Below are 10,698 nucleotides of genomic sequence, written 5' to 3' on the forward strand. Positions count from 1 at the left end.
TATACTTTGAAGACTTGTGCTATTTATACTTCTTAACTAATAATGTAGAGTGACATTTTATGTAGGGGGTTAGATTCTGTCACATGTATGTCAAAAATCTTGTATGGTCAGAATCACCCATGAAAAGGTGGGTGATTACTTACCTAGGAGGTATATTATCTCTCAGTGAGTCCACCATAGAAGTATTTCCTCCAGATTTGGATCAGATTAGTGGTTCTTGGGCTGAGAATCAGATGAAATATTGGCTCCCCTTTAAGGGCCAGGTTGAATAGGATTGTCTTTCTGAGCTTATATAGAATGTGCATAATTGATTCTAGTAAGTTATATGTGTGTGATGTAATTTCACTTTGAACATCTTCAGACATTTTGTGGTGTATATGTGTAAGTGAGAGAGAAAGATCTTCATTGTAATAATGGAGTGAAAACTCCTCTAAACTGGGCATACCTAAAGGGCAAGGACCGTTGGCCTCTGTATTTGTAGGGAAGCACCAAGGACAGCCCTCTGCCCCTACCTGGCAGTTGTTAATGCAATATTTGTTAAAGACATGCAGGAGTACCTGTGAATAATTAGTTACTAGTACCTAACATTATGCAAGGTGCTTTGGATTGGTGAATTAGGATAACTCCAACCCACATGGTATGTTTTTTAAGAAATACATTTTCTAAGAAAGCTAACAATTGAAATTATGCCCAAACTTCTATTAGTTGATTATAAAAACCAAGTTCAGGCCTGATCCTTGCGTGGATTTTTTCCCCCAAGACTGAATCGTAAACTTAAAGGGAAGACTATATGGTTGAAGCAACTTAAATCCCTCTTTTTGAAGAAGAAAAAAAAAACCTAGAAGCCTATGTTATTTCATTTTTTTAGCATATGCGTAGAGAACACGTTGCGCATATTTTCCGTTGCAAATTGATCCAACATTGATGCTGGATGACACATTGACTCAAGGAGTAAAATCTTTGTCCCATAAAAGCAAATGATACAAATCCTCGCATGCTAGTGAACAGGGAGTGTGTGTGTGTGTGTGTGTGTCTGTGTGTCGATAATTATTTAATAAGCATTTGGTTATCCCCCATAACCAAATAATTTGATTTGTAGATTTTCTCCATCCATTCAGCTTAAAACTGTGGCCTTCGAAAAATGAGTCTGTTGGCAAATTTATACTGGCCCATCTCTATTTTCATATGTACCATCTTCATGTTCTTTAGGGCCTTACTTTTCTCAAAGCGAACTTGAAGCTACTGACCTTGCACTTCCTCCCAAATATCCAAGATAAAAGTTCTGGAAGGATGTGTGGATTTGTGGGCTGAATTTTACAAGGCTTGCGAGGTGTTTCCAAACCTTTGGAGCTTAGCGTAGAAAAGGCGGGGTCGTGCGCTACCTACGGAGAAATGGGAGGGAGAAAGCGCCGCGTAAGGCCTTCCGTTGACAGCGTGTAGCTTCAATCACCGATGTGGGAAGCGGAGGGCGCACTTGCCCTCCCCACCCGACCCCCAGGTGTTGCCCCTTGGGTTTCCTTCGCGCCGCGAGGCAACTGCTTCCGGGTCGCGGCGGACGTCGTTTCCGTAGCAGCATGGCGGCCACGGAGGAAGAGCGGCCGGCTGGGAGTGGAGAGGGAGAGCGGCTGGATTTTCTACGGGACCGGCACGTGCGGTTCTTCCAGCGCTGCCTCCAGGTCTTGCCGGAGCGCTACTCTTCGCTCGAGACCAGCAGGTAACTGGTGGCCACAGCCAGCGAGGCCGACACAGGGCCCGGCCCCCCGGAAAGGCGCTGCGGAGCCTGATGGCTAAGTGGGCGCCCCATGAGGGCTGCGACACCGACCACCCGGCACTGCTTACCCTCCCGGGCCGGGCTGCAGTCACCCTCGCTCCCGCGAGCTACGGCGAGAGGGCTGGGGCGAGCTGTAAGTCGAGGGCTTTTGGAATCTACAGGTTTCGCCCTTTTCACTTCTCAACCATGTTTTCGTCTCAACTTTGAGCTTCCTTTTTACCCTGCTCCTAACCTGTGAGTCCCTTGGCCTCGCTTCCGAGTATAAACAGAAAAAGACAAAGGGTTTGTCATCGTATTTTACCTAAATAGCCTCTCCAGTGCTTCCCTTTCGTCCATAAAGTCGTTAATTCTTAATTGAATGCCTGTATGGTGTTGAGTGTATAGGAGCGGTAGGGAGCCTCTAAGGTTTGCGTAGATAAGAACTTTCCAGGAATCGTAAATCTAATGATAGGATTGGCGAAAGAGGTGCAGTGTTGCTGGAAGCAGCCTGTTAAAGTTTATTTGCAATGGCATTGTGAGTTGGGGTGGTCTGAGGACTGTGATCTGGCAGAGGCTAAGAAACTGTGAGTTAGTCATTAAGAGTAAACGTCTGGGGATGAGAATAACGAAAGGAGGCGGCGATCTTTGCTTTGCACTGTTGTGTTTTGAAGTGAGACTCCAAAGCTTCATGGGACTGGCTTGGAAGAGAGAGCCAATTGGTTTTGCTCTGATCTTTTCCGTATTTTCGTAACTGAGCCTGTGGTGTATTTTGAACACTTCAGTTTTGGAAGTTTTGTAGATTACTTTCGCATACATGGTCAAGAAATATTTATTATGGTAGGTGCTGGAGGACAGCTGAACAAGACGTACAGGCAGTTTCAATAAGGCAGGTTCCTAACCCGGATTTCCTTAGAGAGACCTTCCCTAATCACCCTTTCCAAAGGAGACTACTTCCAGTCACCACCTGAAATTATATATTGATGATACCCTTCTTTCACACAGGATTGTAGACTTCATGAAGGCAGGATTTTTGTCTTTCTTGTTTACCTCTGTAATACCAGGGCTGCCCTGTCCAATTTGGTAGCCACATTTCGATATTTAAATTTGAATTAATTAAAATGAAATAAGATTAAAAATTCACTTCCTTTGTTTCCAGTAGATACCACTTTTCAAGTGCTCGGTCGCCACATTGGCCTGTGGCTTTTGTTTCTATCTCAACATTTACGTCATCTCAAAAAGTCCTACTGGACAGCATTGCACTAGAACCTTGACTAATATCTGGCATAAGAGAAGGCAATAAGGACATATTTGTTGAATAACTATTCCGAGCTGAGCCCTGAAGGATGAACAGATTTTTGCTAAAGAAAGAGTGAAGCATCGTTTATATTCCTTTCTCCATCTATGTATATTGATTGACTAGCAGAGCCCATACCTCGATCTAATTTAACATTTCCAAGACTCAGTCATTGATTGTAATGATATGGGATGTTTAGAAATACATTGATAAATCACATATTTTATGAGGATTAATTTTATATTAATTTAAAGCATTGAATAAAGAAAAACATCCATCCTATTTTGACTGTTAAACAGTTGAACTTTGCTTGTAGCTATCACAGGTCTGTGGTTGCATTTTCAAAATGCTAGTGTGTTTGGTCTATAAAATTCAGCAAGGACAAAATCATACAGACTAACGCATGTTGGCAGTAAACTGTAATCCTGCTCGCAGCATAAATTGTCTGATTAAACAACTAACTTAACAATAGATTTAATAACTTAGTATGATCTTAGGATTTACACCAGGCATTGTATATTAGATAATAGATATGTAATACCACAGTGCACTAGTTTAAGAGATATTAATTATATCCTTTTTATGCCTCATGTTTGTCACTTAAGTATGTTTTATCATTTTGGTTTTTTTAATGGCTCAATTCATAACCACATTTAAGATAATATGCACATACTGGGTTTTGTGGTAATTTTTTTTAAGTTTTTCAATTTTTCTCTTTCCTGATTCACATTCTTTACTTTCCTTAGTTCAGCATTAAGTCCTTTTGTGGTGTATGTGACTCATAATTGACTTTAAGATGCTTGTGGAGAAGCTCCAACTTTTTAAGCAAAGGTGACTGGGTCACGAAATTTTTACTAATAGAGTTTTAAGATAAAACAATGTATTAACTGAGTCATAATTCTTAGCTAGTATTATAGTTCAATTCCACAAGCATTTATTGAGGGGCTACCATGTATCTGGGTATGGGGATAGGTATAAAGCAATGATTCAGGTTTTCCTGTGTTCATTTCTTTTTACTGATAGATGTGAAACAGCTGACTCCTAGGAAGGCTAATATTGAACTAGACATTTAGACCCTTATTTTCTGACCCACCATTTTGACAAAATTATTCTATTTCCCTGTTTCTTTTAGCCCGATCAATAGAATAATTTTAATTTTTCTAATAGCAGTGGCTTTATGAAAATTATAAGGTATACTGTTTGTTGATTCACTCGAGGTTTTTCTTTTATATTAACTTCTGAAAAGTGATGGTTACTAGTTAACTCAAGTGAATATAGACCTTGGATTGTGAGCTTTGTCAGTTAACAGGTTTCTTTTCATGAGTGGCTTAGAGAGCTTTTTAGTTATGTGATATTGTTGTCATTTGTGTTTGGGCAGTGGGCATTAGAGTAGGCCTTTTTAAGTTGGGGAGCAAAATATTGACCATTTTCTTTTATGTTATTTTTACAGACCCAGCTCTTCTAGAGGAAGGGTTTAGATGATTTTCCCCCGCCCCAAGACATTCACAATCTTTCTATTCTGGTTTCCTCCGTATCCCCTTTGTATCCTGTGTTGTAACCATTGAGCTGCCTACCAGCCAGCAACTTCTCTGTCCTTTTGTTCTCTCCATTATCTGAAGTATATCACAGTCTGGCAGTGTGTCTCTCAAAGTGTGTTGGTGAGGGAGGCTTTTAATCAGTGATAACAGAGTACTTATAAAAATACACATACCTGAGCCCCTCCCCAGATCTACTGCATTCGACTTTCTGTATGGGCCTGGGAGTCCAGGTTCATAATAAGCATCCCAGGTAGTTCTGATGAACACTAAAGTTTGAGACGGTTTGCCTAATAGGAGAAACAAAAGTACAAACAGATTATTTAATACAACAGTGCTTCCCAGCTCTAATGTGCATATGAATCACCTGGGGATCTTGTTAAAATGCAGGTTCTCATTACGTAGGTCTGGGTAGGGTCTGAGATGCTGCAGTTGTGACAGGCTCCCAGGTGAGGCTGATGCTGCTGATCCCCTGGCCCACGTTGATTTTGTTTGCACGGTGATTGTGATATTCACAGGGCATTCCGGAAGCACCTACCTAATCAACCTGAAGAGAGACTCTGAGGAAGAGTCTGAGGCTTCCTGGAAGAAGTAACCCTGGAGCTAAATATTAAAGAATGTGTTGAGTTTTTGTGTGGGTGAGTGGATTATAGGCAAAAGGACAATAAGTAAAGACAATAAAGATAGATAAGTGAGTATTGAGCAGGGAAACACCAGTCAGTTCTCTGACAGTGGTTCAAAATGTAAGGCAGGTGTGGTAGGAATTTAGTATGGAGAGGTAGACATAGGTTTTCTTTGCCATGTCAAGAACCTGGGAATTTGATATCATGTAAGTGACAGGCAGTTGCCAAGCAGTGGATCTTTCTGGTTAGATATGCATTTTAGAGTGATCATTGGATTTGAGATTGGTTGTTGTATCAAGTGGGACAAAACCAGAACCAGGGGCACCAATTAGGAAGCTGTTGCAATAGGAGTCAAGTGCTGGGACAGCAAAATTAGGGACAGAAAGGAGGGGATGAAGAAAGAAGGAGGAGTCCCAGAATTCTAGGGTTGGAACTAGCAACTGGTCTAGAGAACAAGAGGCAAAAGGAGCAGATTTAGAAAGGAAGAGGATGTTATCTGTAGTAGCGCTTAGAAACATCATTTAGTTTACCTGCAAATTGATCTATTGGTGAAGCAACTTGATTGTGGGGGTGGGGGGGGGGGTGGGGCGGTTGGGGGGATGTTACTTGTTCGTCCAAGTAAGATAAACTTTTTATATGTACTGTCCAGAGGAGGAGAAGGGGCAGGAAGACATGGCTTAGTTCAGTTTTTCAGAGTTCAATTCTAGGGAAAAGAAGAAAGGAAGAAAACAGACAGATGCTCTCCAAAGAAGTAATAAAGTAAAAATCACTTCACTGGCCTGATTTTAGGTGCATGCATTGGCAAGATTACCCCTCTAGATGCCTGAACCAAGGCAGGTTGCCTGGCAGTCTCTGCCCCAAGCAGCAGTCAACTGGGCACCACAAAACCCTACATTATTTCTCCCAGAGGCCCACAGCCCAGAATTCCTTTTTATTCCATGTGACTTATTTAATTCTCTCCCTCTCAGTGTTTTAGGACTACTTGAGAACGCTAGTGTGGTCAGAAAAGGAATACTTTCTTATTATCCTTAGAGGAAGTCTGGATGTTTGCTCCAAACTGACTTCTTGGTTCTGTCTGCCAGCCACTGCTGGGTGCTTAACTTGATAAACAGGCTTTTCACTATAGTGTTGTTAATCCTATAAACCTTAGTCTAAACTGCTATGAGTTGAAAATGCTGGACCTCGAGAAGCTTTTAATAGTTAAGTATGCAGGACTTCAAAATAGGTTACTATCGGATGACTGAATTCTGGTGTTTGCATCCATACCGTGGAGCAAGTAAAACAAAAAAACAGATCATTCAGGTATCTCTTATATACAGATAACAGTATGACTTTAGAGGAGAGTTTCTAGACCTCAGCACTGTTGACATTTTGGGCCAGACACTTCTTTGTTGACTGGGGCTGTCTTGTGCATCATAGTACATTTAGCAGCATCCCTGGCTTTCACCAACTAGATGCCAAATAGCACCCTTCCCTAGTGGTGAGAACCAAAATTGTCTTCAGAATGTCCGCTGGGGAACAGTATTGCCCTAGTGGAGAATCGCTGTGCTTCTAAAGCCTGGCTGCCCTTTAGAATCATCTGGGAAGCTCCCCATCCTCCACCCCGTCCCCACTTACCCAAACACCAGGTCCCAGACCCTACCTTCCATCTAGAATTTATGATACCTTTGTCGTGGAGTAAGGCCTAGGCCTCTCCTGGTTTTGTTGGTGGTGTATTAAGTTGTTTGTTTTTAAGCTGATTCTAATTGCGCCACATTTGAGAAACACACCTTGGACTCAGAATTCCTTGAGTAGTTTTCATTGGTTATCTAGCATTGAAATCTCAAGTTACTTGAATTCTTTGGACTTTCTTATCTTGAACTAGAAAATTAAAGAGATGGACTAGATAATTTCTGCTTTTAACTTAGGAAATAATACCTACTTATTTTTATAGCCCTTTGGATATGTTTTCTTACAACATTTTTTAGTAACAGGAAGATGATTGTTTTATCAATACCTCATGTTGTTCCTCACTTTTATTTCTCTTCCTTTTGCTTTTCTCTGTAATAATGATTTAATAAACTCAAATATTAGATGCTTAATTTTACCAGACTGTCGTCATTCACTTTATAGATTACAGCCAAACTGAACCCTATGATAGCTCTCCAGGAGGGCTAGATGTAGTATTGCAGGTCTTTTATTTGTTAGGTAATTCAATAAATTGAGTGCATATCATGCACAAGGCAGACCTTATCTCATGAAACATAATTAGCACCAAGAGCAGTGATTTTCACATGTGAGTACTGTTAGGTAGAAATGTTCCCCATGTCTAAAATATTTTGTTTTGGAGAAGAGCAGTTGGGGGGATGGTGGAAGTTGCCAACTAATGAAAAGGCCTGTATAGTGTAAGTTAGTCCTGTCCCGTCAAATCAGGGAAATACCAATAATAATAGCTTCCACTTATTTAGTGCTTGCTTTTGAGCAGGTAAGCACAATAACTGTGTGAAGTTTAATGAGTTACAGATAAGGAAGCTGACTTAGAAAAGACTTAGAAAAGGTTTGGTAACCTAACCAGATTACATATGGCTAGAAATTGACCAACCTAGGATTTGAGGCTAGCTCATTTTATTGCAGATCTGGGCTCTGAACTACTGCTCCCCACATAAAGGTGTTCCACTGCCCTTAATTTATTCCTGATCTTATCCAGATAAATCACCACCCTAATTCAAGTGGATTTCAGTGAGTTGTTAGAATTAAATTGAGATAATATATGAGAAATTTCCTAGCCCAGTGCCTAATACATAGTAATACTCTCTCGATAATGTGAGTTTCCTAAAATGTATTGTTTTTTTTTTCTTAATTCTTTTTTTTGCTGTTGTTGTACGCGGGCCTCTCACTGTTGTGGCCTCTCCCATTGCGGAGCACAGGCTCCGGACGCGTAGGCTCAGTGGCCATGGCTCACGGGCCCAGCCGCTCCGTGGCATGTGGGATCTTCCCGGACTGGGGCACGAACCTGTGTCCCCTGCATCGGCAGGCGGACTGTCAACCACTGCGCCACCAGGGAAGCCCTAAAATGTATTGTTCTTGAGTGTACCAGTATCTCAGTTTTAGTTTTTGCCTTTAAGCTTTGGTTGGAATTAAATTGCTCTCTGATTTCTCCTCCTGTTATCTAATGGATGCCAGCCTTTTCAACCAGGGATCAGAGAGAGAATTATACCCTTTAAAAAAATGAGTGACTGTTTTCTCATTTCTCCTAAAGTTGGTAATAGCGTTCTAGATGCAGAGAAGTTAATTATATACAATGGTTGCCTTAGGGCATTAAGGCTTAATTTTCTCTTGGAATCTCTGTTTAGAAGGTTATAGAATGCATCAAGTGGCTCTGCTAGAAGATTTTAGACCAGATAATTTGAAGTATTAGTTTATCAGTATTAGTCATAGGAATTATTAGAATATGGAAACGAGATAACCATGCTCAATCAAACAACATTGTAGAATGCATCTCAACAGGAAAGGAAATATATGAAACAAACTCTTTAAGTAAAAAGCTACCACTGAGGGGACTAGTTTTTATATGAAAGCACAAGGCGTAGATTTCTGATTTAGTGCACAATCTTGGAGGGGAAAGATATTGCTTTATAGTGTTCCATTTCATCAAAAATGTTCGTCTCGGGCTTCCCTGGTGGCGCAGTGGTTGAGAGTCCGCCTGCTGATGCAGGGGACACGGGTTCGTGCCCCGGTCCAGGAAGATCCCACATGCCACGGAGCGGCTGGGCCCGTGAGCCATGGCTGCTGAGCCTGTGCGTCCGGAGCCTGTGTTCCGCAACGGGAGAGGCCACAACGGTGAGAGGCCCGAGTACAGCAAAATGAAAAAAAAAAAGAATGAAGAAAAATGTTCGTCTCTAGGAAAATGGAAACTGAAATGCATTTGCATTTTTAAAAGTGTTCCTTATTCCCCAAAATTCATTATAAATTTTTTCCAAGGGGTCACATTATTCATAAACAAATTTGAATAATGATAGATTTATTCTAACATCCTTAAGAATTAAGCACCAGCTACAAGCGTAATTGCTCTTGGCAAATCAGTGAAAATTGAGATTTTTATATATTTTCCACCTTTTTGGCCTTATATATACTGATTAAGTGCAGGGAATTCTCTTTTTCAAATCTACTTTTAGCCTTCAGGTTGCTCATAAACTGGTTTCAGTGAATTCATGTATACTTCAGATGAGTAGGGTTGATTTCTTAACCCTTAAATGTTCCTTTATTAAAAATTAAAACAAAGGTTTGATTGATACTATTAACTTATAAGAATAAATTGGTTTTTTCGGCTTTTGCAAGTTGGGAATATTGTTTAAATTATCATAAAGTTGGAATGAGTTTATTATTTTTCTGAACCAGAAAGACTTCATTGGTTTGATACTTAAGATGGAATTTTATATTTTTCTCTTTTAGATTGACTATTGCATTTTTTGCGCTCTCCGGGCTGGATATGTTGGACTCCTTAGATGTGGTGAACAAGGATGATATAATCGAGTGGATTTACTCCCTGCAGGTCCTTCCCACAGAAGACAGTGAGTGAGTTTTTAGCATTTTGTTTTTAGTGTGACTAGTTGTACCTGGCATAACATGTGTTGCACTGGGAAATCTTAGTATTTGTTCCTAAACTATTAACATATTTTATTCATCTGTGTTTTCCTTGTAACACTCCCTTTCTGTTCAAACACAGTGCTGACCAAGTCTAGTCAGTCATTAATCTCTGGAGAGAACAATTTAGCGATGTCTAAGGTTGGATGGAGATTCACAGTTGTACACCATGCTGTGTTGCATATTTCCATGCTCACTACTGCTTGTTGAGCAGTATTGTAGTCCATATTTATGTTTGATTAGTTTTGTAGCATTCACTCTATTTTTCATTCCCAACCATTCTTTTTGTCTCCTCAGTGAAAAACTCATTGCTGTCAAAAAGTTTCATTCCAATCTCTTGGCCATTTTCCCTCTAAAGTTCCATTAGTATTTCTTTAATGGTTTCTTAGAGCTCTTATTTATACTTCAGTCATTTTTATGCTTCTTAAAACTTTATACATTTTGATCAATTAAATAAATTCTCAAAATTCATAAATTATTGATCAGCTAAATACACACGTTTTATAAACTCTGTTGTTCACTCCATTAAGTGTAAAATACCTAATATCTATTTAACTTATAAATGTTAGAAATTCTAACACTGAATTGAATTAGAGCAAGCAGATAAACTCACAGAAAATCATGCAATTTTTGTCTATGGTCACTACTTACCTTTCTTTTAAGAGTCAGCATTTATAAATTAACTGTGTGGTTCATTGGTTGGAGTAATCATGTATAAATCTCACCCAGGTGAACTTTGGGGAAATAATAAGCTAAAGCTTTATTTAGAAATAAAGTGCTTTGATCTGTTAGCAGATGCTGTTGGACATGGTTTGTGGCTTTCTACTTTATTGTTCTTGAAGTTTGTAGTATTTTTTTTTTTTTTTTTTTTTT

At 39.9% G+C, this 10,698-nt stretch overlaps 1 protein-coding gene across 2 annotated transcripts in view; it reads left to right on the forward strand.

Moving 5' to 3' along the window:
• The first annotated feature begins 1,564 nt into the window (after positions 1-1,564).
• Positions 1,565-10,698, forward strand: part of PGGT1B (protein geranylgeranyltransferase type I subunit beta) — a 57,739-nt gene continuing 48,605 nt past the window's right edge. The window contains exons 1-2 of one of the 2 annotated variants that reach the window (XM_027099901.1): positions 1,565-1,714; positions 9,634-9,752. In XM_027099901.1, coding sequence (XP_026955702.1) covers positions 1,575-1,714; positions 9,634-9,752 — 259 coding nt within the window. In that variant the 5' untranslated portion in view covers positions 1,565-1,574. Of the gene's footprint in view, positions 1,715-1,759; positions 1,905-9,633; positions 9,753-10,698 lie in introns of those variants that run through there. The other variant, XM_027099910.1, reaches the window with a different exon arrangement.

Source organism: Aethalodelphis obliquidens, unplaced genomic scaffold (genome assembly GCF_003676395.1).
Source record: "Aethalodelphis obliquidens isolate GAN/ISIS:26980383/991018 unplaced genomic scaffold, ASM367639v1 scaffold4, whole genome shotgun sequence".
NCBI classification, from domain to species: domain Eukaryota; kingdom Metazoa; phylum Chordata; class Mammalia; order Artiodactyla; family Delphinidae; genus Aethalodelphis; species Aethalodelphis obliquidens.